Source organism: Natator depressus, chromosome 2 (genome assembly GCF_965152275.1).
Source record: "Natator depressus isolate rNatDep1 chromosome 2, rNatDep2.hap1, whole genome shotgun sequence".
NCBI classification, from domain to species: domain Eukaryota; kingdom Metazoa; phylum Chordata; order Testudines; family Cheloniidae; genus Natator; species Natator depressus.
Window position 1 is genome coordinate 10,268,532 of NC_134235.1, and position 27,935 is coordinate 10,296,466.

Below are 27,935 nucleotides of genomic sequence, written 5' to 3' on the forward strand. Positions count from 1 at the left end.
TGGGGGAAAGGCATAGTAAGGTGAAGATGTATGCAAAACTCATTTCAAGTTGTATAAATAGGACTAATTCTAATTTTTTTTTTTAGGTGCTAGGCTTCAAAACAATGAAACAATTCTGTTTTGCTGTGGACTAAAACTTAATGAGCAGTTAACTTTCTTTGCGAAACTTAGGAGAAAATTTTATGTAGAACTGATCTCAATATATTGTGTAATTCTTTTCTTATAAATTACTTGGGATAAGTTAAGGAAATGAATATGTTTATGTAAAATATTATGTGTAGTTTGCGCCATATGTGATGATGGGTTCCTGTTTGCTTGACATCACAAATTTCTGTGGAATTTAATAGCGGATGATTTAGCTATAGAAGAATCAGGAGGGACAAATACATGGTTAAGTGTAAAAGGTCCTGTTATATGCACATAATAGAAAATAAATACAGTAACTCCTCACTTAAAGTCGTCCCGGTTAACGTTGTTTCATTGTTACGTTGCTGATCGATTAGGGGTGCTCGTTCAAAGTTATGCAATGCTCCCTTATGTCATTTGGCAGCCTACTGCTTTGTCCACTGGTTGCAGGAAGAGCAGCCTGTTGCAGCTAGCTGGTGGGGGCTTGGAACCAGGGTGGTCCTGCAGCCCCCCTATCAGTTCCCCGCTCCCCCAAGTTCCCTGTGCAACAGCCACCCAGAAGGCTATCAATTGCCAGCAATTCAGCTGTCCCTCCCCCCACTGCCATGTGCTGCTCCTGCCCTCTGCCTTGGAGCTGCTCCCCAAGCCTCCTGCTTGATGTGCGGGGAGGGAGGGGGAGGAAGAGGGGGGCTAATGTCAGGGTGTCCCCCTGCTCCTGCACCCTGCTTACCCCATCTTCCATAAAGCAGAGGACACACATGAGAGGGCTCAGGATGGTGGGAGCTTCCTGGCAGCAGCTGCGGTCTCAGCTTGCTGATCTACTTAACAAGGCAGTGTACTTGAGAGTGGGGTCAGTGTACTTAAAGGGGTAACATGCATCACACTCTCGCGCGCACACACACGGTGTGTGTCTCTCTCTCTCTGCCATGCTGTTTCCCCTCCCTCCATTAGTGCTTCCTTGTAGAGTGTGAGGCTACATTAACAATGAGTTAACCCTTGAGAGCTCAGCCAATTGCTAGTTCATAATTTAGCAGTAAGGCATTCCCTGGGAAATATTCCACCCTCTGACTTCATCACCTCAACCAAGCTTCACAATCATCCTTGCGTACCAGTATTAAACTGTTTGTTTATAACTTATACACTGTGTGTTGAAGAAAATTTCCCTGGAACCTAAGCCCCCCATTTACATTAATTCTTATGGGGAAATTGGATTTGCTTAACATGGTTTCACTTAGTCGCATTTTTCAGGAACGTAACTACAACGTTAAGTGAGGTGTTACTGTATAGAAACTGTTTCTGCAGTAAATAGAAGAGATTTTTTCAGAATTCTGTGTGATGCGTCTCAGACTATCTTTATACAGAGTTTGAAAACTAAGCAAAGTCTGACACCCTTTCCTTCTCTGCCCTTTCCTCTTTCTATTCATATTCCCAGATACATTTAGGAAGAAAGTTCATTTTCTTATGTGTTAAGTGATTGGCACATTATCTTCAGTGTTCATAGTTCAGCATCTAGGTAATTTGTATTCCTTTTTTTGCCTTCCAACCTCTGAATGGATTCATGAGAAGGCAGCATTTTTTCTACCATTTTTCTTTTCCCTTCCTTTTACCGCTGTCTCTCCCTCTTCTGTTTTAGAAACAAAATGATAATTCAGGATCCAAATTACTAATAGAACATGTGTGGAGTTTCATAAAAAAAAATAATTAAAAAAAGGGCCAGTACATTATACAATAAAATAGTGGAAAATCATATCCCTTTCCTACCATGTTCACTAATACCTGATTTCAGGCCTCTTTCTATGTTTTTAATGCAAGAGCTGTTACATAGGGAATACAGCTTTCTGTACTGTTTCAGTGTTGTTGATGGCATCTGCTGTTACAGGAGAAACACAGAATCCTGCATTCAGGTAATTAATCGTGAGCCAAATGGTTGTTTGCAAACACTCAAAAATTTCTTTTGAAATGGCTGTAATACATAAGTGTCAAAATAACTGAACAGGTATGGTTAGCTACCTTTCAAAGTGTTTGTGACCCATCATTGTTATAATATGCTTTGTATGAAAATAAGTAATCCAAATTGTATAACTTAAGTTTGTTTCAATTAATATTGACTTGATATTTGATTTTCAAGTTACCTGCTTTCATGCCTTTTTAATTAAACAACAGAAGCAAAACTTGTCCTCATTGTCTGTTTTCAAATTAGGACCATATGTAATTTTTAAAATAAATTTTGCTATAGTTTTAACACAAAATACCATTGAAATCAATTATTTTTTCTTTTTCTATATGGATATTGTAATTGACTGATTATCTATAGTGATAGTTGACTCTGAGCATCATTATGTGAACAAATTAGATAAACTGTTCTTGAGTCCTTTGTATATATAGAATCAGTAGGTAAGTTGTAATAATTGTTCTGGCTGTTTTGAAAAAGGAGAAAACCTACAGAGAAAACTACATGTAAATTGAAGTTTGAAAAACTATTAAATATGTGCAGCAAAAAGTCTATAATTTTTCTAATAAGCAATTAATTAGTCTACTGATCATTTTTACTAAGCATTACTACTGGTATGGTTTGTACTTTGTAAACTTTTGTTTAAGTAGGACTTAGTCAGAATGCAGTTGTTGTTGTGTGTTAACATGACACATTTTATCCTATGCAGTGGGGCCCAATGTATATGTATGGGGTTTAAAAGAGCAAAGGAAATTAAATAAAAATGATGGCATTACAGTACGGTCATGCGTCTGACATAAATACCAAAGCAAGTAAAATATAAGTTAAGGCAACTTCATTGTTAACTCAACCTGTTTTCCCTTGGTGTTGCAACTCAGTTGAGATCTTATTCTCTTTTAGAAAAGAAAGATGTAACACAAAGCTTAGAAAACTACACATCAAAATGTCCTGGCACGATGGAGTTCATCACGCTTCCAGAAGGTTTGAGGTTACCCCCTGTGCCATTCACTAAGCTGCCTATTGTAAGGTAAGACTATATAAAATGGTGCATTGCAAATGTCTGTATTTAACATTTAAAACTTGTCTAGTAGTATTGAAAATTAGACTAGATAGGCATCAGATCTTATCAACCTGCATAATTGGTTGTCCAGAATGACATTGAAACGTGTTAAATTTGGATTTCTGAGATAAACTTACAGAAGCAAAAACTCTGTTCCTTTAGAATGGTTGAGCCAAATGAGACTCTTTGAGTGGTGCAGAATTTTCTCTTGCCTTTAAATTATATCAGAATTTTCTGAAAATCAAAGTTAAAAATAACCATTGACCCAAGAAAAGTTACGTATTTTAAGATGGGATTTTCAGAGGTTTAAGGGAGTTAGACACCTAACTCCTATTGACTTACAGTAGGTTGCCTAACTCCGTTAAGCCTCATGAGATGTCTTAGCCCACATTATTTACATATGTGGTACATAACTCAAAGTCCTTTCATTAAGTAATTTGCCATCTAATTTAGATAGGGACACATGAAGGTACTCGAGTGGGAGCAAATGTCATCGGAGAGCAATAATGGAAAAGAAGGCAAAGGAAGATCTTTGTTTTTTCCAAAAAAGAACTTTAGCAGGGAAGGCAAATGCCTACCAGAAAAATACAGTAGATACTACTGTGAACAATGCTCAAAGTAGACTCCAGTTCAGCGTGGAGTGTCACTGTGAATTTCAATATGCAGGACTTTTGGTACCAAGAAAAGAGAGCAGTAATGTTTGTGGAGTGAAAATTAATGAGATACAGAATAAAAACAAACAGACTTTGTAATCTAGATAGTTGGTTTATGCAACCCAGGAGTCGGCAACCTTTCTGAAGTGGTGTGCTGGTCTTTATTTATTCAATCTAATTTAAGGTTTCGCGTACCAGTAATACATTTTACTGTTTTTAGAGGGTCTCTTTCTATAAGTCCTTAATATATAACTAAACTATTGTTGTATGTAAAGTAAATAAGGTTTTTAAAATGTTTTAAGAAGCTTCATTTAAAATTAAATTAAAATGCAGAGCCCACCCCGGACTGGTGGCCAGGACCCGGGCAGCGTGAGTGCCATTGAAAATCAGCTTGCGTGCTGCCTTTGGCACGCGTGCCATAGGTTGCCTACCCCTGATGTAACCATTTCACTACTGTTACCATCATCTTTCGATCCTATTATTTGTTTCAACAAATAAGTTTTCCAGGGCAAGGGACCATGTTCAAGTGTGTTTGTAAAGCATCTAGTGCAGTTGGTCCCCATTCTGGTTGTGGCCTTCTAGCTCTACCATAATGTAAATATCTAGTTTTCCAGCATAATGTGAAAAATAATTACTTACTTTGAATAAATTGTTAGCCTGGTGTTCTAGAATGTAACTATTTCTTGTCTTCTGAAATTCTTACTTAAGATGGCTTCAGAAATCCCTGTTTATAAAACATATCACTTTTATGAAATCATAATCCTTTAATTAACTAAGCTTAAGTATACCACTTTTAAGAATGTAAATTAACCTAGGAAATATATTTGCAAAACCCTTTCTAATACTTGAAATAAGTGATTAACTAAATTAACTTATTTATCAATGAGCCCCAAGGGGAACTTATTCATTTAGGTAAAACACACAGTTATTTTGAGCAAGGGTTGTTGGTATAGGAAAAAACACAGCAAGCCTTTTTCCTCATTAAATTGCCTCTGCAGATCTCCATTCTCGGAAGGGCGTACTGTGGCTCACAAGTAATGGAAACACTGAATTATAAACCATTATGAAGGACCCAAACTTGGACTGGAGATCTGAATGTTCCAAGCATCAGTAAATTAACACTTTCATTTAGCTGTCCCCAGTTCTTCTCTTCTTGCCTGTCAAAATGGTCATGGAATCACAGTCCTTGGTTGTTATCCTGTTTCTTCGCAAATTGTAGTTGTGGAGTAAGGAATTCAGGATAGCATTTAGATTTTTTAGTATTGAGTAGCATTTGGTTAGCATTAGAACAAAATTGGCAATCTTGAGGAACATTCAGATTTTTAAAGAAGTGCATCTTGCAGTAGCAAGATGTTGCTTATTGACCAACATGTACAGTGCTTGAAGAGCCTGTGGTGACAGGCTTTTGCTTCAGAGTTGCTTGCTTTGTGTTAAATTTATTGCCTGGACTAGGAGGGAATGTGAAACTTATCCACAGAGGGGAAGCTTTAGTTACTTGACCTCTTAAAGAAGCACCAGTGAATTTAGTTCTGAAATGTCAAATCCTAAATTGAAGGCCCAGATCTTTGCTTTTATCTTATCCTTTAAAGACATTGTCAAAGTTGATGAGTCTTATTTGGTGTACCAAGAGTCCACTGTTCCTCTTCTTTCTATACTGGGGATTGAGTCAAAGCATTTAAACCCAGGGATTATGGGAAACAATGATCTAAACAGGGAAAGACTCCAGCAAAGAGGACAAGGTCTTTCTCCCCTCAGTAACTACTCCTACAGACTGGTTCTTCAAGTGATTGCACATGTCCATTCTACGGTAGGGGTAGTGTGTGCCTTGTGTACCACAGTCAGAAATTTCTCCCGCAATAGTACACTTTCAAGGTACTGTGAGCACTCTCTGCTGCCTTGTGCTACTACATGCAGGTAGAAAGGGTGGAACTGCCGCCAGTCCCTCTCAGCTCCTTCCTACTTCCATTGTCAGTTGTTGGAGCTGCTATTCTGTGCAAGTCTTACCCTCTTTAGTGTATGTAGTACCTGTTGTGTTGGTTTTTAGTCTCGTTTACTGTATTTATACATAGTTTAGATATAAGAGTATGTTCAGATTAATATTTTGTAGAGTGGGATCACCGGTTCCCGTTTGGGTACCAGTACAGGTATTGGATCCATGCCCCATTCTCTTGGCTTCAAGTCTTGTCACTCATGTAACAAGTCTCTGCCAGTCAGTGACCCACACCTCAGCCACCTTAAGTGTCTGGGGGAGGCGCATGTGAGTGACAAATGTCTCATTTGTTGGGGTGTTCAAGCCCTGATCAAAGAAGGACAGGCCAGCCAAATCCAAGTATCTGCTTATGGAGTCTGCACTTTGTGTGCCATTGGGGCCTTCCTTCTCATAGCTGGTACCGAGCATGTTCTGAATCTGTTAGGAGTGCTCCCCTAGTCTGACTGGGTCAAGAAGCAAATTATCATTGCTGGTGCTCAAGAAGAGACCACGTAAGTCTTCTAAAGATTTGATACTGGGGTCTTTGAAATCTGAGGTGAAAGCACTGATTGAAGGCCAGGACATTGAGGTGCACTCGAAGAGGCATTCCCAGGCGCAGTCCTTAAGCCAGGAAGGATTGCTGACTTCAGAGTGCAGGAACGTGTCTGTTTAGACTGATCCCTGAAGTGCTGACGCAGCTTTCAGTACTGCAGAACTGTTACCAAATTTGCCCGTTACTTTGGGGAATGCTCATTTATTAGGGTTACTCTTCGGGGTGGCATGTTTCTGTAATTCTATCAATGTACTTCTTGTGTCACGTGTGTTTTCATATGGAGCTCTACTTCTCCCTTATGCAAGTCCCCTCCCAGTGGAGCTATACTGCAGGACCTAGATTCCCCAGGGCTGGGTTCCTCCAGCCCCAGAATCAGATGAACACACACAGGCACACTAACAGAGCAAGTCTGAGTGGATCGGGTGACTCAGCACTCTGAAGCTGACCCCCTTATATGTCCCTGTACTCAATGGGCTGGGTCAAGCAGCACTTTCAAGCTGCCACCCTTATATGCCCCTGGGCTCAATAGGCTGGGCCAAGCAGTACTTTCAGCTGCCACCCTTATATGCCACAGGTTCAGCATGTCCCTGTTCCCACTTTCATATTACAATTGTACTGGTAGTAACCCACTTGATGAGCAAACCCCACAGTATTTTTGGGCGCTACAGGGATCTTTAGCTTAGGTAAAAGAAGCGTTGCTGCAGAGTAAATGGGGAAGCTAAAAACACAAGAGTGAAGTTCAGAGAGAGAAGCAACCAGCTTAACCATAAAAGTTATTTATTGAATAATACTAATAACTACACAAGGAGGGCTAAACAAACATAAGTTACATTATTAAAGGTTAATACCTGAGGTAGAAAGGAAAACAGAGAGGGGGGAAGGATCTCACCCACTCCCTGCGGCTTGAACTGTCGGGGTTCCCAGGTGATGATGGTAGCTCAGGGTCTTGAGTGCTGGAGACAGGCAGAGCCCCCAGCACGATCAGTCAGGAGATGGAGTCCCAGTGGAACTGAGGCAGAGTTTGGGTCGATGCATCAGAACACTTGGGCATAGGTAGGGGTTTTTGTAGAGAAACAACAGTGGTTCAAGGGAGAACACTAGATTTGTTTATGGGTAAACTGATGACTCAAGGGTTTTCTCTAGACAATCGGAGATGATCACTCTTGGCTATGGGTGGTGTTTTCTTCCAGGGAGCTTACAGTGCAATTAGGCTGCTTCAGTATTTTGGATATCAATCAAGAATTCATTACTAGAATTGGTCTAATAACTGCTGAGCTGGGTGTGTGCAGGCCTAGGTTCATTAACATCTGGGGCAGAGATCCCCCCCCCGGAGCCGGGGCTGGGAGCGTGACCACAGCTCTGGAAGGGGGAGGGGATATGAGGACAGAGATAAGGGGACTGAGGCTGGGGCCACAGCTGGGGATGGGGGTGGGGCCGGGAGCGGAGCTTCAGCCAGGGGCTGGAGTCAGCAGCTGGGGCCCTGGGCACCCCACAGTTGAGGGACTTCTGTTCTAGCTCTTCCTATTAATGAGGCTATTCTGGAGCCAGTCAAGGCTTTATGGCAGGCCCTGATTTCCCTGCTTCCCACTGCAAAAAGGGTGGAAGCATTCAAACATTTTCATAACCATCCTCCTCTGGGCTCCATGGTAGTCTCTGTTGCTGATGAAAGAGAGAGACAGGGACACCAGGGATCTACATCAAAAGGGAAAAAAGCAAAGCCACAACTTGTCCTGAAGGTGGCTTTGTGTGCCAGGTGGTGTTTGAGATTTAGCCTGAACCAGTGGAGGTGGTGGTGGTGGTGGTGGTATCTGGATCCATGTCTCTGGCCTGGTCTGGTAGGATGAAGATGGTCCAGGGGTTCCAGGGGATGGTGAGAGATGGCGGGCATGATGATAATGCTCGCTACAGTAGTTGTTGGCAGACACGCTGCTTCTGCCAATTTTTCCTCAAAGTATTTTCTTTTAAAGAACTCCAGAAGAGTGTGTTGGGAGAAAGTCTGTCCTCTCATTATTTTGTCCACCAATAGGCCTAGTTCCTGACCCACAATTTTGATCGACTGATTTGATTCCATGCTTTTCATGTTTACCAAGCATGATCTTAATGCAGTCCTTAAGTTATATCAGGAGGCCTTTTTGTTTGAACTAATTCAATCTTTCTGTGTTGCTTTTTAGAGACAAGGTGGGTGAGGTAATGTTTTTTTTTATTGGACTCTCTTCTATTGGTGAAAGAGACAAGCTTTCAAGTTAGAGAGCTTTTCTTCAGTTCTGGAAAAGGTATTCACTGGGCTGGTCAACACTGGGAATTTACATGGGCATATCTGTGTCTCTTGGGGAGTGAAAAATCCACACCCCCGAGAGACGTAGCTATGCTGACCTGACCTCCGGTGTGGACAATGCTAGGTTGATAGAGGGATTCTTCTGTTGACCCAGCTACCTCTTCTCAGGGAGGTGGATTACCTACGCCAATGGGAGAATCTCAGTGTCTACACTGAAGCGCTACGGTGGTGCATGAATAGACATACCAGAATGAACAACTAAATACAAGATGCAACAGATTGCTTAGCATAAGTAGTTAACACACATTCTAAGAGACGATTCAAGGTGAACTGGCCCATTAACACCTCTCCAGCAATAGGATAAAAAAGGGCATTAGTGGGTTACAGATTGTTGTAATAAACCATAAAGCCAGTGTCTCCTTCAATTCCGTAATTTTTAGTGTCTAGGAAAATTATGAATTTAAGCTCCCAAGCTTGTTTTTAAAGTTATTGTGCAGGTTTCCTTTGAGGATGAGGACTGAGAGGTCAGATAGTGAACACTGTTGGTCCATTGGTGATATGGTGTGTTTGTTTTTGATTGTTCTTTTTTCCTGTGAGACTTAATCTGAGAGTGTAGTGATAGTCTCGTTTCACCCACATAGTGATTTGGGCATTCAGTGCACTGGATGAGGTATACCACATGTTGTAATAGGCCTGTGTGTGACCCATGGGCCTTGAAAGGTGTGTTGGAGGAGCGGGGGGGGGGGGGGTAGTGATCATCTTTTCCCATCAACATTTGTTATAGGTTATTGTGACATCTTATGAACTTTCACTCACCTTTTACTGTTGAGCACATAATCAGGGTAAATTTGTAGTCCCTAGTTGTCACAATAGCAGTTCTATCCAAGTTCTAGCTGGGCCCAAAAACTCTGTGCTAACTGCAAGCAAAGCTGCTCGTTGTTCAGTGCTTATTGCTGAAAACTTTAGACTCCCCCTTCAGAGGCTTGGCTTGTGGCGCTTAGAGAATCCATCATCAATGCTTAGCTACCTAAATGTCATACATTTTAAATCACTGGACTTACTAATCTTTGTCTGGGTCACTTTCTTAAAGAAATGATGATCCTCTACATCTTTTCTTTGGTACCTTTTCCTCATTATACTTTTCTAATATTATACTTGTTTGCAATTTTGCCTCTGAAATGCTATTTGGTTTTCCTTCAGACCCTTGGTTTACCTTATTTCTTTTTTCCCCCCATTATAGACACCATATTCATTATAAAAATGTAAGGAGTAATCAGTATTTGCAAACAATTCCCTTAAAGTAAAAATAACCAGTTTAAAAATGCTGTTTAAATTTTTATTTAACAGATCTGTGAAACTCTTGAATCTCCCCATCAGTCTTCGGCCACAGAAAATGAAAAGTTTGTTGGGTCAGAACATGTCAACCAAAAGTCCCTTCATATACTCTCCAATTATTCCACACAATCGTGGAGAAGAGCGAAGTAAGAAAATAGGTAAGAATATGGTCCAAGCTTTCTTGTAACTGCTGCTTCATGCCTTGACTCCATATACAGATCAGGAATTTAAGGAATTACTCAAAAAAAGCATAATACTTTGGGATAAAGTTTTCAGTGGAGAAGAAATGTTAACTGATTTCAACTTATTTTCTTATCCTTAGGTGATTTTTCAAGCAAATCAATAAGCACTCAACCTAATAATCTTGTTAAGGGAAATGAATTAGATAAAAAAGCAGTTTTAGATCTTGAATTATGTCACAAATACTCTTATGTAGTGTAGTTGTAGCTGTGTCGGTCCCAGGATATTAGAGAAACAAGGAGGGTGAGGTAATATCTTTTATTGGACCAGCTTCTGTTGGTGAGAGAGACAAGCTTTTGAGTTTATAAAGAGAATGTCAGGTCTCTCTCCTACATATTTGGTGTTGTATGTAGTGGTCAGAGGGTTATAGGTGGTGAGACCTCTGGGGATGTGACATTACTCAGGATACAATTTGGACTGATGGACAGGTTTGTCCCCTCAATTCTACAACCTGGGGTGCCTTTTACACTGTGTTGCTATGAGAGCAACCACTCCTTGTCTGCTCACCCACAGCCTCCTGCATGTAAATCACTCCCAGCTATATAGTATGAGTGCTATAGCCAGGCACTTTGAATTACACTGCAGGGCAACATCTGCAAATTCCAAATCCTGGACTTTCTCCCAGAAACGTGTGACTTGTACTGCCCAGCACCCTTCTGAACAATGCAAACTCATATCAAGTCTGTATCTCATTAATAGAAAATGATATGCACAAATCCTGTTATCTCAAATGGAGTTTCCCAAATGCTTCAGTCCAAATACATTGGTTTTGCTAAAACAATAAGAGATTTACTAACTACAAAAAGATAAATTTGGAGTGATTACAAGTAATGAGGCATAAGTCAGAATTGGAAATAAGGAAGAAAAAAAAAAAAGGGAGAGAAATAAAAGGTAAAACACAGCTAATACCTAACTTAACAAGCTAAGTGAATTCAAAGTAAAGATCTCTCTCACCACAAGTTCCAACAGTCTTACTGACTGAATCCTTCAGTCAGGATCTCCCCCCAGTCCAATGTTGCTTCCTTTCTTGTTCAAGTGTTGTTGATGATGTTGGCAGAGAGAAAGGGAAAGATGATTTGAGGCATTTACTCTCTGCTCTTACAGCCATTTCTCTTGCACAAGAACCATCTCCATAGAATCATAGAATATCAGGGTTGGAAGGGATCCCAGAAGGTCATCTAGTCCAACCCCCTGCTCGAAGCAGGACCAATTCCCAGTTAAATCATCCCAGCCAGGGCTTTGTCAAGCCTGACCTTAAAAACCTCTAAGGAAGGAGATTCTACCACCTCCCTAGGTAACGCATTCCAGTGTTTCACCACCCTCTTAGTGAAAAAGTTTTTCCTAATATCCAATCTAAACCTCCCCCATTGCAACTTGAGACCATTACTCCTCGTTCTGTCATCTGCTACCATTGAGAACAGTCTAGAGCCATCCTCTTTGGAACCCCCTTTCAGATAGTTGAAAGCAGCTATCAAATCCCCCCTCATTCTTCTCTTCTGCAGACTAAACAATCCCAGCTCCCTCAGCCTCTCCTCATAAGTCATGTGCTCTAGACCCCTAATCATTTTTGATGCCCTTCGCTGGACTCTCTCCAATTTATCCACATCCTTCTTGTAGTGTGGGGCCCAAAACTGGACACAGTACTCCAGATGAGGCCTCACCAGTGTCGAATAGAGGGGAACGATCACGTCCCTCGATCTGCTCGCTATGCCCCTACTTATACATCCCAAAATGCCATTGGCCTTCTTGGCAACAAGGGCACACTGCTGACTCATATCCAGCTTCTCGTCCACTGTCACCCCTAGGTCCTTTTCCGCAGAACTGCTGCCTAGCCATTCGGTCCCTAGTCTGTAGCGGTGCATTGGATTCTTCCATCCTAAGTGTAGGACCCTGCACTTATCCTTATTGAACCTCATCAGGTTTCTTTTGGCCCAATCCTCCAATTTGTCTAGGTCCTTCTGTATCCTATCCCTCCCCTCCAGCGTATCTACCACTCCTCCCAGTTTAGTATCATCCGCAAATTTGCTGAGAGTGCAATCCACACCATCCTCCAGATCATTTATGAAGATATTGAACAAAACCGGCCCCAGGACTGACCCCTGGGGCACTCCACTTGACACCGGCTGCCAACTAGACATGGAGCCATTGATCACTACCCGTTGAGCCCGACAATCTAGCCAGCTTTCTACCCACCTTATAGTGCATTCATCCAGCCCATACTTCCTTAACTTGCTGACAAGAATACTGTGGGAGACCGTGTCAAAAGCTTTGCTAAAGTCAAGAAACAATACATCCACTGCTTTCCCTTCATCCACAGAACCAGTAATCTCATCATAAAAGGCGATTAGATTAGTCAGGCATGACCTTCCCTTGGTGAATCCAGGCTGACTGTTCCTGATCACTTTCCTCTCATGTAAGTGCTTCAGGATTGATTCTTTGAGGACCTGCTCCATGATTTTTCCAGGGACTGAGGTGAGGCTGACTGGCCTGTAGTTCCCAGGATCCTCCTTCTTCCCTTTTTTAAAGATTGGCACTACATTAGCCTTTTTCCAGTCATCCGGGACTTCCCCCGTTCGCCACGAGTTTTCAAAGATAATGGCCAAGGGCTCTGCAATCACAGCCGCCAATTCCTTCAGCACCCTCGGATGCAACTAGTCCGGCCCCATTGACTTGGCACGTCCAGCTTTTCTAAATAGTCCCTAACCACCTCTATCTCCACAGAGGGCTGGCCATCTCTTCCCCATTTTGTGATGCCCAGCGCAGCAGTCTGGGAGCTGACCTTGTTAGTGAAAACAGAGGCAAAAAAAGCATTGAGTACATTAGCTTTTTCCACATCCTCTGTCACTAGGTTGCCTCCCTCATTCAGTAAAGGGCCCACACTTTCCTTGGCTTTCTTCTTGTTGCCAACATACCTGAAGAAACCCTTCTTGTTACTCTTGACATCTCTTGCTAGCTGCAGCTCCAGGTGCGATTTGGCCCTCCTGATATCTTTCCTACATGCCCGAGCAATATTTTTATACTCTTCCCTGGTCATATGTCCAACCTTCCACTTCTTGTAAGCTTCTTTTTTATGTTTAAGATCCGCTAGGATTTCACCATTAAGCCAAGCTGGTCGCCTGCCATGTTTACTATTCTTTCGACTCATCGGGATGGTTTGTCCCTGTAACCTCAACAGGGATCTCCAGCTGATGTTCAGGAGACATTACAGGCTGTGTGAACAAGAATCTTAAGCTACTTGTTTGTCAAAATGTAGGCTTTTTTTGCTCACACGCTGTCCTGCCGAAGAGTGGCCACTTAATCAGATGATGGTCCATTTAATCTCGTCATCTGAGGCGTTGGCTAGCCTTTTGTCTCTGGGAAATTGGTTTGCGACTGATTTCCAGAACATGTTGGGACATGTTCCAGAAATATCTCATAGTAGAGTCCCAAAATTTTACATACAATGTTGTCACACATTTTACCAGGAGAATGATGATCAGCAAATCACGAGTTTTCAAATGAAATTGCACAAGGCATACTTTTGTACAAGATTTACCATAATCCTCTAAAAGGGGTGAACATAGATGTACAGATTGTCATAGGATGTTTTGTTTCTTGCATTTGCTTAGGGAGTAGGTGTAGCTGTTGTTTTTGCTTCCTTTTTTTTTCATGTTGTGGAGTTTCCTTTTCCGATGGCAAAATTCGACATCTTCCATCGTTGTATATAGTGTTGTTGAAGCTCTGTTGGTCCCAAATATTAGCAACATAAGGTGGGTGAGGTAATACCTTTTATTGGATCAACTTCTGTTGGTGAGAGAGACAAGTTTTTGAGTTTACACAGAGTGGTTCTTCATTTAAGCTGTGTAAGCTTGAAAGCGTGACCCTCTCACCAACAGAAGTTGGTCCAAAAAAAATTACCTCATCCACTTTGTGTCTCTAATATCCTGGGACCAACATGGCTACAACACTGCATACTCCTTTGTTTCAAAGAATATCTATTGTAAAGAACCAGTTAAGACTGAGAGTTCAGAGTACACATGCTGAATGGCTGCTGGATTTTAGGGCTCCCACCATTGCTACTACCTATGAAGCTGCAATAGTTAACTTCTGCAACACAATCGTAGTGTGGAGACAGCCTCTAATGACCCAAAAGAAGTCCTCTGCGGAGGATCAGAATGGATATTCCTAATTTTTTTTAAGGTAAAAAAGAAACATCATAAAATAAATTATAATGACAAACTTTCAGACCACCTTTATATTCAAATGAGAGAACAAGCCCAATTAAAAACAAAACCAAACATATACTTTGCAGGTGTTATTAGGAATGTGAAAAAGCCCAACATGTAAACTTGTCTCCTTCCTTAGATATGCTTGCTATTCTAAAAAGTGTGAATAAAACCACTTTTAAATAGTGTTACTAATATACCTTAATTTCTTTTGCTAGTTTTTTTTGGTTTAGGATACAGCCTCTGCAAGAGTTTGGGAACTGTCAACTAATAGTATAGATTGTCACTAAAGATGTAGTTTTTTAAACCAGATTGTACTTTGCCTTGTTTGTCTCTTCTTCCCAGTGACATCAGATTTCCAATTAAATTTTAGCAAATTAAAATGTTTATCTCATAATTCTGAAAAAGAAGCTATACTTCATGTGCAGAGGGGTCCTTTTAACTCATAAGAGAGCAGATTCTGTCAGTACCTTAACTGCATTTGCCTGCAAACTAAGTTTCTCTTATAAAACCACCTGAGGCTCAGGGCTCAGGAAATAGGAAAAAATGAATGTGAACCGAAATAATGTTTGGCAGCACTGTTGTTTTGTAAGCCTGGCAGTACGCCTAATAGGAGAGAGAGAGCTTGTAAAATTTCTAAGAGCAAAGGTAAGGAAGTTATCCATGTGACAGGTTTGACGGTTAATTTTTATTTATTTATTTATTTAACAGTTAGCTGCCTTTAAATCAGATCGTCTGCTTTTAAGATGGTATTACTAAGGAAAATAGTTTCTTCTAAAATTAGAAAATGTAGAGTCCAAATTTAAAATAGCTTAATGGATTGGGTTGAATCTCATTGAATTTGATGGGTCTAAATATAAATGGAATGAGATAGCAGAAACAGTAGGAGCAGCACCCAAAACACAAGCACATGGTAAGGCCAGAGCAGAAGCTGAACCATGTGGCACAAGGTGTTTCTCTGGGGATTAATATATAGCAAATACAAAGGCTAGTCCATTGATGGGTAGGGGGTGTGAGAGAGAGAAGCAGGAAAAAGACCAGACACGGTGAGAGAGAAGTGGCAGGAAGCAAAAGACAAATGTTTAGTTTACACTACACAGTTTTGTTGGCATAGCTGTGTCTGTTTGGCATGTGGAAAAAAAAACAGCACCCTCTACCTGACGGCAAAACCCTGGAGTAGGTGCAACTGTGCTGACAAAAGAGTGCTTGTTGGCTTAGCTAATGTTGTTCCTGGAAGTGGATAGCTGGGCTGGCAGGAGACTACCTGTTGGATTGTGCTGCATCTCCACTAAGGGGCTCTACTGGCACTGCTATACTGGCAAAGGCTCTGTAGTGTAGACAAGCCTAAGGCCATAAAAGCACTCGTGGTATGACCCGGAGAAACGAGCGTGCCTTTCGTTAACTGCCTAGAAAAGGGACTTGATACTATGATCAAAGATATCGTCTCCTGCTGTCAAATTGCTGCCGTGTTCAGGGAAACAGGACGTTATGTTCATTCTTTGTAAGTAAACAGGATTGCATAAGAGAAATATCTGACTGTCAATTTCTGCTCTTAACCAAAACAATCTACAGGACTGCAAATTTGGGTAACTGCTTAGGTAAGTAAGAAAGAGGTAACAACAAATTTGCATGGGCTGCAGCTAGTCTGTCATTTAGAAACTTGGGCAACCATATTTGACAGAAATATATATAAATTCCTTTAAAATGTTCTTGTTTTATGTTGGAGTGACTTCTACAGAAAATCAACAGAATGATACAAGATTAAACAAATGGTGGCTAGTTTACAGAAACTTGCTTTCAGTTTAGAAATGTGTTGTGGAAAATTTTATCATATCTTTTTGTATAAAAAGAAGTTGGAGTCAGACCTAAAATAATGCATATAGAATTTACGCTAGAAGGAGGAATTTAGATGGTATTAATATAAACTTCATAGAATATCATAGAGTATCAGGGTTGGAAGGGACCTAAGGAGGTCATCTAGTCCAACCCCCGGCTCAAAGCAGGACCAATCCCCAACTAAATCATCCCAGCCAGAGCTTTGTCAAGCCTGACCTTAAAAACCTCAAGGGAAGGAGATTGTACCACCTCCCTAGGTAATGCATTCCAGTGCTTTACCACCCTCCTAGTGAAAAAGTTTTTCCTAATATCCAATCTGAACCTCCTGCACTGCAACTTGAGACCATTACTCCTCATTCTGTCATCTGCTGCCACTGAGAACAGTCTAGATCCATCCTCTTTGGAACCCCCTTTCAGGTAGTTGAAAGCAGCTATCAAATCCCCCCTCATTCTTCTCTTCCGCAGACTAAACCATCCCAGTTCCCTCAGCCTCTCCTCATAAGTCATGTGTTCCAGTCCCCTAATCATTTTTGTTGCCCTCTGCTGGACTCTTTTTCCACATCTTTCTTGTAGTGTGGGGCCCAAAACTGGACACAGTACTCTTGATGAGCCCTCATCAATGTCGAATAGAGGGGAACGATCATGTCCCTCAGTCTGCTGGCAATGCCCCTACTTATACATCCCAAAATGCCATTGGCCTTCTTGGCAACAAAGGCACACTGTGGACTCATATCCAGCTTCTCGTCCATTGTAACCCCTAGGTCCTTTTCTGCAGAACAGCTGCCTAGCCATTTGGTCCCTAGTCTGTAGTGGTGCATGGGATTCTTCCGTCCTAAGTGCAGGACTCTGCACTTGTCCTTGTTGAACCTCATCAGATTTCTTTTGGCCCAATCCTCCAATTTGTCTGGGTCCCTCTATATCCTATCCCTCCTCTCCAGCATATCTACCACTTCTCCCAGTTTAGTGTCATCTGCAAATCGAACACTCCTCCCAGTTCCGTGCGAACCAGCTGAGAGCTGAACAGCAGAGAGGCTAACAGAGGGAGTTTGCCTGGGATCTGTCCGAGAGGAGGTACGCTAAGTGCTGCTGCTGCTACATATATGCCTCCTTCAAGAGACATGTGAATAATGTTTGTACATGCATCTCTTGAAGCAAAATGATGATAAAAGCCTCTTTCCTTTAATTGAAAAATTTACTATAGGGAACAGTCCTGAATTAGCTTATTGGGGCACTCAAATCAAGGTACTCTTCCCTGTTTGTAATGCACCTAGCATGTTGTGGATGCTATCAGAAGTAAATATCAGTAATGATGATTATATTCGATAGGTTGTAATAAAAATGATTGTGTGATATTTGGACACTAAGATCTGATAAACAGCAGTGACCTAGGCAAGGGTGATGACAGAAATGTTATGTACTGTAGCAATCAGAGGATCAGTTGCAGAGAATCCATGACATTTCTGTAAATGTTCAAAGACACTTCTGATGTTGGAGTGATAAAGGTATGAAGTGAACTCTGGGAGTGGTAGAAAATAGTAAGCTATTTTAGAGATGGGTGAGAGAATGAGGGAACTAGGGAGGAGGCAAGTCAACATATGGTTCAAGGAGTAGGAGGCAGAAGTCTTCAACAGAACAAGGCCAAGTCTTCTGACATAGCCTCAAGATGAAAATGCACTTGCATTATAATCTGTTTTTATGCACAAAATTTTTTTGTGTATGTACTATTCATTTGGCAGAGACTTTCCAATTTGTCAGCTCTGGGAGGAATTTTCAAAAGTGTCTAATTTAGGAGCACAAATCCCACAGACTTTTAATGAGATATTTACTTTTAACTCTCCCTAGGCACTTCTGAAAATCCCTTAAATGTTATGGGCCTTGTTAAAGATCCTGAGTACTTGCAGCACTTGTTGTAGCCCCCATTAGAGTCATATTCAGAACCTCTGACAGTCACTCCCTAGTTTTTTAATGATCGGACTGTGGCTTACTGAAATATTTCTGATGCTTAATTTTTGCTCTTGGATAACTCATTCTTATTCTGAGTCGTGGCATAGAATAATGGAACAAGTTCTGCATGTGCACTATACAGGAACACTATGGTGAAGTCAACAGGAGTTTTTGTCATGGAAGGATTGCAGGGTAAAGCAAGTACTGCTGACCCCCAATAAGGTTCAAACCCCAATTTAGTTTAGAAATGAAAATCTGAGTTGGAAAATCATATGCTACGAGTGCCCATTGTACTTGGGAAGATGAAATATTGCTACAGATGCAGCTGATCCTAACCCCTCTCTACAGTGGATTTTTGTTGACCATTTGTTAGCTCTTCTCGAATGAACTGGGGTTCAGCATAATTCCTGCTAGAAAAGTACTGACCTAGTGTCCTGTATCAGTGTAGGCAGGTACTTATGAGGCAGAGAGTATAATTTATAATTCTGGTCAAAATCTGTGTTCCAGAATGGAAGTAGAATTTCATCACAGGCAGTAGTTTCCTGTTAGTTTGAAAAGAAGTAGCTTAAAAAACAGTCAGAAGAACAGTTGTTTTTTAATAGTCTTCCCGTTTGTAGACGAAAGAATTAAGTTTGCATTTTTTAAAATTTACACTTTGCTATACCTGAGTTAAATTCAAGAAAGATTCTGATTCCTGAAAGGGAATAAGGTTTGGTTCATATCATAATGTTCTAAATTATTATTTGTATCGCATCCAAAGTATGTTGATTCAGAGATGATGAGCTATTAGACCTCTTCGGGCTGGTCTATACTGGCCTGCTAAATTGGTGCTGCTGCAATTGCTTCATCGATTTAGTGGGTCTGCTGAAGACAAGATAAAATGATGGGAGAGCACTCTTCTGTCGACTTCAGTACTTTGCCTCCCCAAGAGCTGGTAGCTTAGTCGGTGGGAGAGCGTATCCTGCCAACATAGTGCAGTGTAGACGTTGCGTTAGGTCGATGTAAGTTTCCTCAGGGGCGTGTGTTTTTTTTTCTCACCCCTGAGTGACGTAACTTACAATGACTTAAGTGGCAGTGTAGACCAGGCCTTAGAAACACTTGTTAAGTGTACTAGGTATTTTAAAATCAAATACTTACAGTGGTTGGGCACTTTGTGCTGTTTATCATTTTAAACAGGATTGTTCCACTGTTAAAATCTATTTCTCCTCCCTTGGCTGATGTATTGTATCTAACTTGCATCTTGTTTTATACTAAGATTGTAAACTCTTTGAGGCAGGTGCTTATAGTGCCTGGAACAATAGGGTCTTGTTGCCTGAATGGGACCTCTAGGTGCTAATACAGTATAAATAACAATCCCAAAATAAATTCTGTACCTTGAAGATATAATTATAGGCAGAGCTAGTATCCCTTCATTGAGATGTGCAATATATAAAATCGTATAGAAAAACGCCCAACAGGGTCAAATGGTGACTCAAAACAGATGTGGATGGAATCTGCTTATAACCTTGTCCCAACCTTAGGGTTGGAAAAAGGAGGAGATGATGATTTAAAAACTGTTGTTCATTCGAACAATTGATTTTTCTTCATTCCATGCCATAATTCACACAGAATCATAGAATCGTAGAAATGTAGAGCTGGAAGGGACCTTAGGAAGTCCTCTAGTCCAGCCGTGTGCACTGAGCCAGGATCAAGTAACCCAGACAATCCCTGATAGTATTAGTCCAACCTGTTCTTAAAAATATCCAATGATGGGGATTCCACAACCTCCCATTGGAAGCGTATTCCAATGCTTAACTACTCCTTATAGTTAGAAAAATTTTCCTAATATCTAACATAAATCTCCCTTGCTGCACATTAAGCCTTCAGTTGATATGGAGAAAAAATGGAACACAATCCTGTTTATAATCGCCCTTAATGTATTTGGAGACTGTTATCAGGTCCCCTCTTAGTTGTCTTTTCTCAGGACTAAACATGCCCCGTTTTTAAACCTTTCCTCATAGGTCAGGTTTTCTAAATTTTGTATAATTTTTGTTGCTCTCCTTTTGGACTTTCTCCAGTTTGTCCACATATTTTCTAAAGTGTGACACCCAGAATTGGACACAGTTCTCTGGTTGAGACAGCACCAGTGACTAGTAGAGTGGGACGATTTACTCTCATATTTTACATTTGGCTCTCCTGTTAGTATACCCCAGAATATTAGTCTTTTTTGCAACTGCTTCACATTGTTCACTTATTTAATTTGTGATCCACTATAAGTTCCAGATCCTTTTCAGTGCTATTACCATCTATCCAGTTATTTCCCATTTTGTAGTTGTGCATTTGATTTTTCCTTCCCAAGTGAAGTAGTTTGCACTTGTCTTTTATTGAATTTCATCTTTTTGAATTCAGACCAATTCTCCCATTTCAGGTCCATTTGAATTCTAAACCTGGCTTTCAAAGTTCTTGCAATCCCTCCCAGCTTGGTGGCATCTGCAGATTTTATAAGCATACTGTCCATGCCATTATCCAAGTTATTAATGAAAATATTGAATAGTGGAAAGAAAAGGAGTACTTGTGGCACCTTAGAGACTAACCAATTTATTTGAGCATAAGCTTTCGTGAGCTACAGCTCACTTCATCGGATACATACTGTGGTAACTGCAGAAGACATTATATACACGGAGACCATGAAACAATACCTCCTCCCACCCCACTCTCCTGCTGGTAATAGCTTATCTAAAGTGATCACTCTCCTTACAATGTGTATGATAATCAAGTTGGGCCATTTCCAGCACAAATCCAGGTTTTCTCACCCCCCCCCCCCCAAACTCACTCTCCTGCTGGTAATAGCCCATCCAAAGTGACCACTCTCTTTAGTGTGGCTCTCTTTAGTGGCTGATCCCTTGAGGACCCCATTAGATATGCCCTCCCAGTTAGACAGCAAATCATTGATAACTACTCTTGCAGTTGGTCTTTCAACCGATTGTGCATCCTCTTTGCAGTAAATTCATCTAGACTACATTTCCCTAGTTTTCTTATGAGAATATCATGTGGGACTGTGTCAAAAGCCTTATTAAATCAAGAGATATCATGTCTACTGCTTTCCCCACAATCTACTAGACCAGTGATTCCATTCAGCAAAGGGATTAGGTTGCTTTGGCATGGTGTGTTCTTGACAAATCCATGCTGGCTTTTCCTTAACTGTTATTCTCTAGATGCCCACAAATTGACTCTTTTTAATTATTTGTTCCAGTATCTTTCCAGGTGTTGAAATTAGGCATACTGAATCTACAATTCCCCAATTTACCATTGTTCTCCTTTTTAAGATGGGTGCTATGTTTGCCCTTCTACAGTCCTCTGGGATTTCTCCTGTCTTTCATGGGTTCTCAAAGATATTTGCTAATGGTTCTAATATTGCTTCAGCTAGTTCCTTAAGTACTGTAGGATGAATTTTGTCAGGCCCTGCTAACTAGAATACATCTAACTTATCTAAATATCTTTAACCTGTACTTTCCCTATTTTGGCTTGCATTCCTTCCTCCTTGTTAATATTGTGTTGTGTATCTGGTCACATTACTCCTGAGGGAAATTCTGCACATCTGCAGACGTGCAGAATTCATCTGTCTCACATAATTCTGTATTTTCCCTCATAAAAAAAACATTTTGCCTAAAAAGTGCTGCAGTTCTGCCTTTTGCCCACCAGAGGCTGCTGTGGTACCAGAACATCCAGCTGTGTTCATGTTGGGTGTTCTAGTGCCACAGCGGTTTTTGGTGGGCAAAAGGCAGAACTGTAGCACTTTTTAGGCAAAATGTATTTTTATGTGGGAAAATACAAAATTCTGTGTCCAGTGCTGCAGAATTCTTCCCCCAGGAGTAGAGTTCATCATAGCACCCTGCCCACAGAGCCAAGTTAGGACAGAGTGGGGCACACAGGGCTATTGGGGTCACAGCCTGGGGTTCAGAATGGCTAGTGGTGGGGACAGACTGGGGCATGGGCTCAGGACCTAATGAGGTGACAGCATTGAGCCTGGGGACAGGGGAGAGGGTCCTGTAGAGACCCATGGGGATGAGGGGTCCAGGGACAGGGCAGACGTGCCTGACTGAGTGGGAGAGGCTTCTCAACACCCTAATAATCCCATCCCTGCCCCAAATAAAAATCTCCCACCCACACCCAGCCCTCTCCAGGTTCACTCCTAGATTCCTCCTTCCGTCTCCCTCAGCTCTTCCATTACCCCTGACTCCCCCAAGCCTTTGCACTGCTTCTGACAAGGTACAGGAAATGCAGTTCTGTATTGTAATTTAAATGAATTACACACAGTTCTGTATTAATGTGCCTAGTAAGGAATCTATTTGTTAACAAATAATTACAAGAATCTTTTTTTTTTTTGTTCTTTGTTTTTTTTTTGGTCTGTATTGTTAGACATACTTGCTGACAAATATTTTGAAATAAATTACCAAAATAATTTTAACTGGCATGATTATACTGTTATTTTGACAAATAAAATATGCAGCATTTTGCAGAATTTTCAAATATTGTGTGCAGCATTTTTAATTTTTTGGTGCTGAATTCCCCCAGGAATAGTCACCAGTAACCTTTTTGTGAAGAGTGTAGCAAAATAGGCATTAAACACCTCCACTTCCTTGATGTCATTAGTTATCAGCTCTCCTTCCCCACTAATTAGACAACCTATACTTTTTCATCTTTCTCTTGCTCCTCATGTATTTAAAGAACCTGTTCTTATTCCCTTTTATGTCCCTTGCTAGGTGTAACTCATTTTGTCCCCTAGCCTTTCTGATTTTGTCCCTACATGCTTGTGCTATTTTTTTATACTCTTCTGTAGCATTTTTTCCATGTTTCCACTTTTTGAAGGATTCCTTTTTTATTTTTAATTTATTAAAGAGCTCCTGATGGAGCCATGTTGGCCTTTCACTATTCTTATCTTTCCTTCCCATCAGGATAGTTTGGTGTAGTACTCTTAATATTGTCTTTGAGAAACTGTCAATTCTCCTGAACTCCCCTTTTCCCTTCGATTTTCTTCTCATGGTACTTTACCTACCAGTACTTTTTCGAGTGCTTGCTCATGTCCATTCCCATGCAGGTGTGTGTGTGCGCGACGTGTGCTCAGTTGCTAGAAGGTTTTCCCCTCAGTGGTATCCATTGGGTCAGATTCGGTGCCCCCTGGAGTTGCGCCCTCAAAGTGCTGTATATAGGAGCCTGCCGACCCGTCGCCTCCTCAGTTCCTTCTTTCCACGAGTGACAATCGCTAATTGCTAATAGTTCCAATATTGCTTCAGCTAGTTCCAAGCAGCTCTCCCCAGTGGACTTCTTTGTATTCACCTGTAAATAGTTGAAAGCTTTTGTTAGAGTTACAGTAAGTGGATAACTAGTAGTAGAGAGTAGGATTCCGCTTAACGGCGTTCTTCCCGCCCCTGTGCTGGGGCATGCCTCTGTCTCTGGGGTTTAAACTGTGCGAGGCTTGCCGTAAGCCTATGCCCATCAGTGCCCACAGTTCTGCTCCTTTCAGAATCTGTCTGGGCTCGATCTCGAATGTGTTCCTTATCCCCTGGAAGGACCATCTTTTCTACGCATTTCCATGTATTCCACTCATACACAGGGCTCTACTGAAGGTCAAAAGAGATGAGGCGTGCTTGATCATGATAGCGCTGGCCTGGCTGCACGAGCATTGTTTTATCACCCTCCTGAATCTCTCCTTAGAAACACCAATCACCCTGTCTCTGTTTCCAGATCTAATCTCTCAGGATCACAGGCATCTGCAGCATCCAAACATCGAGTCCCTCCATCTCACAGCCTGGAAGCTCCATGGCTGAACCCCTTGGAGCTGGCATGCTCGGACTTGGTTCAGCAGGTCCTGTTACAGAGCAGAAAACGTTCCTGCAGGGCTATGTATCTGGCAAAATGGAAGAGATTCTCAATCTGGCGAGGCCAGAAAGGGATCTTGCCCTCTCAGGCAACAGTTCCATGTATTCTGGACTACTTGCTACACACCTAAAGCAGCAAGGGCTGTCAGTATCTTCAATTAGAGTGCACCTGGTGGTTATCTCGGCCTTTCACCTGAGGGTGAATGGCAGGTCAATTTTCGCTAATGAGCTCTGTAGCTGTTTTCTTAAGGGACTGGATAGGCTATACACACAGGTGAAGCAGCGTATCCAGTCTTGGGACCTTAACTTGGCACTATTGAGACACGTGGGGGCCCCCTTTGAGCCTTTGGCAACATGCTCCTTACTCTACTTGTCCTGGAATGTGGCTTCCTGGTGGCCATCACCTCAGCCAGGAGGGTCTCGGAAATCAGGGCCCTTACTTTGGAACCATCATACATGGTTTTCTTCAAGGACAAAATCCAGCTACATCCTCACCCGGCCTTCCTTCCTAAGGTGGTGTTGCCGTTTCACAATAACCAGGACATTTTCCTCTTGTGTTTTTTTTCCCAAAGCCACATGCTAATAGTCAGGAGCAGAGACTTCACTTGCTAGATGTCAGGTGAGTGATCCAGTCTAAGGGGATATTCAGGCTGGTTGTGACCTTTGAAAGCTCAAACCACCTTCAGTATATGCATTGTAAAGTATACCCACTTTTCAAATTGCTTCTACGTTATTGGTCTTAATTCTTTTTAATTCAAAGCATACGAGGAACAAAGCCATTAGTAAAGTCAGGTTTTCTAACTAACTTGGGGAGGGGATGGGTCATTGGTGGTCATTTTTCAATTGAGAAATATGCTTGAAAAGGCACCATACATACATTTAAAGAGTGCTGGGAGGATGACCGCCCTCTGTTGTGCCTTGTGGGCTCTACCACTGCTTCTTATCATGTCTTAAGTATCTTGTAAGAAACTCAAGATATTCAAGGTACTTCTTTCAAGCAATGACAAACGCCAGTACTTTGAAGAAATATATTTAATTTACCTAACTATAGGTCAAAAAAATAATCAACAATTTATTCTCTCTGGATAGTTCTTGTGATATTCTAAACAACTGGTAGCTTATTGAAGTTGTTACAAATAATCCTGGTTCATTACCTTGTATTACTTTGCAGATGGGTCCTAGTGTATAATTGAATAAATCATCATTACAGCGAAGGAAGTCAAATATTAGTGAAAACCCAAAGGGAAATGCAGCCCTTGAGAAGAGTATTAAGAAACTGCTTACAGCTCTTTAGCTCTCATAAGCTGATAAGCTTTTTTGGAATTGATTATATTTTAAATATTACATTGGATTATTATAGTCCTATTAAATAGCTTTAGTATCATGGTTATGAGAAATAAAACCAAAGATATTTGTGACCCAGTTAAAGTGATCAGTGTTATAAAATACTCACTTAGCATCTACAGAAGTAAGAGTGTACAATATATCCCCAGTAGGAACCACCTAATAACGTTTCATAGTTTTATTTGACTAGTATACCATTCGTAATGGCTGTTAGTAAGTGGCAGGGGCTAGATGAATCCCACAACTTCTCCCTGCAAAGCTAGTATTTTTGAGAATATGTGGCTTCAGCTACTGCTGGGATCCCCAACGTAGTGCCTGCTGGGGCATTTTTGTGCGCCCGCAGGACACCCCACCGCCGAAATGCCCCCGAGAAGCGTTGCCGTTTCAGCAGCGACGCTTCTTCCCGCTGCCGCTTTTCGGCGGCGACGTGTCAGGCGCCCACCACAGTCTTCTGGGAATAACAATATGCTATTCCCACAAGAAAGGTTGGGGACCACTACCCCTTCTCCTTCCAACAGTGCAATATGGGCTAAATATCTCCTGAAAGTTTTGTCATGTGGAGTGGCCCTTTAAAAAGGCTCCAGGAAGGATGATTTTGTCAGCTGGGCCTGCCAGGATCACTAAGAGGTAGGAAACGGAGGTAGCCAAGACCCCTCTGCTCCTAATCTTCCATGGAGCCAGGAATTTAGGGTGTCATGTGGCTCCACCACCCCATCTGCTTCTAGCAGCACCAGCGGGTTTCCCTTTACCATCTCAGGAATCCTAAGGATGTCTGCAATTTTGGACCTCAGTGCACTGTTGTGGAGCTTGGCAATTGACTCTTCCGTGGGGGATGAGTGAGAAAATGGGAAAATGAATAGAGGATTAGGTATGGGCAGGCCCTGGCAGTACCATTACAGTCCTGAACTAGTTTCAGAGAAGCAGCCATGTTAGTCTGTATTCGCAAAAGAAAAGAAAAGGAGTACTTGTGGCACCTTAGAGACTAGTGACCTTAGACCACATACACCATAACTGTTCATTGACGTTTCTGTCCTGTTGCAGCTCACACTTGCAAAGACCCACCCCTGCACTGGGCAGCAGGGAAGGACTCTCTTGTTTGAGAGAGCAATAAGGACAGTTTATATTTTTCTATCGTAAAAAAGAAAACCTAATAATGCTGCACAGGGAAGTGTTTGGATATATGTTGTATATAGAAGGGAGAGATAAATATAAAAATAATTGGAAGTGAGCCACGGATTTGTTCTTTCAGGGAAGGATGAAGGTTGGAAAGGAGGTGAATGTTAAGGCAGCACAGGAGTTTGTTTGATAAGGTATTTTAAAAACTTTCAAAGTTGGTTTAGAACCATTAAACTATACATATGATTGACCTAATGTTTTCAAATTAAGGGATGTGGAGCACTTCACAAGTACTTTATAGCAAGTTGACTAGTCGTACGATGTTGACTTTCCTCCTTCCTAGTTGCTAAATTTCATTTATACAATTAAAATATATGAAATCCTTTTCTAATATCCTTAGTAGAAATGGTCTGTGCAATTGTGAATGAATGAAGATATGATCTATGAAAGAATTTCTCTATTGTAATGTCTACACTATGAAAAAATTTGAAAATGCTAGATTCTATCACCTCACTTCTTTGTTAATGTTAGTTATCCTCTCTCCCCCATTTCCTCTGATTTTCTGTTACTTGTTTAGCCTTGTCTTAAATTAGACTGTAAGCAATTTGGGGCATGGACTACCTCTACTGATGTTTGTACAGCATCAAGCCCAGTAAGGCTATGATCTAGTTGGGATCTCTGGGTCCTGCCACAATACAAATAGTAAATAGTGGTACTAAACAGAAAAATTGAAATTTCTTTGAGTTAATAAATTTGTACAATTGTTATTACCTTTTCCTTTCCGGATCCCAAGTCCACAGCTGTTTCCTCATATACTTTTTGCTAATAATAAGGCCAAATAGATAACTGATCTGCATAGTATAGCTTACAGTAGGTTTCTTGTTTTCAGTAAGTTGTTTGTTAGTCTCTAAGGTGCCACAAGTACTCCTCGTTCTTTTTGTTTTCAGTAGATAGTTACAGAATTGAAATCCATCATTTGAGTGTCTTTGCTTTGAGAGAGACTTGGAATGATCAAATATTGACATCTCGGCATGTTGTTGTGCTGGTAACTCACCCTTCCAGATTCTGTGAGGGTTGTACTGTATTTATTCATTTGATTTATAAATAGTGTAAAAATTACTGTTTGGCTGTAAGGAATTCATCTTTAGTCTGTGCTCTGTGTATGAGTAATGGCCTCTTGATGTAATTGGAAAGTGTCTACTTCATTTTGGGCACTAACAAAAAATCACAAGTTATGGTGTATAAATAATAATCTTCATTCAATCAGCAATTTGTTGATAGTTTTCATTTGCAGGTTTCATGCTTTTTAAGAGGTTATATTTGTCTCACAGTGCATGTCCTTAATTCCTGCTAGCATTAATTGGAGTTAAACATTTTCATTAAAAACCTATCCCTTAAGCCTTCTGTAATATTGCTAAGAAAATGTAATCAGACAGTAGTAAATGGTTGTGAATGTGTAATTTTAGTACA

The 27,935-nt window shown here is 41.1% G+C and overlaps 1 protein-coding gene across 4 annotated transcripts in view; it reads left to right on the forward strand.

Annotated features, from left to right (window-relative positions):
- The window catches only part of TRAPPC9 (trafficking protein particle complex subunit 9), an 806,604-nt gene that overhangs the window by 77,425 nt on the left and 701,244 nt on the right, over nt 1–27,935 (forward strand). For all 4 annotated transcript variants that reach the window (XM_074943804.1, XM_074943805.1, XM_074943807.1 and 1 more), the window contains 2 exons: nt 2,978–3,104; nt 9,935–10,080. In XM_074943804.1, the coding sequence (XP_074799905.1) occupies nt 2,978–3,104; nt 9,935–10,080 (273 nt within the window). The remainder of the gene's footprint in view (nt 1–2,977; nt 3,105–9,934; nt 10,081–27,935) is intronic.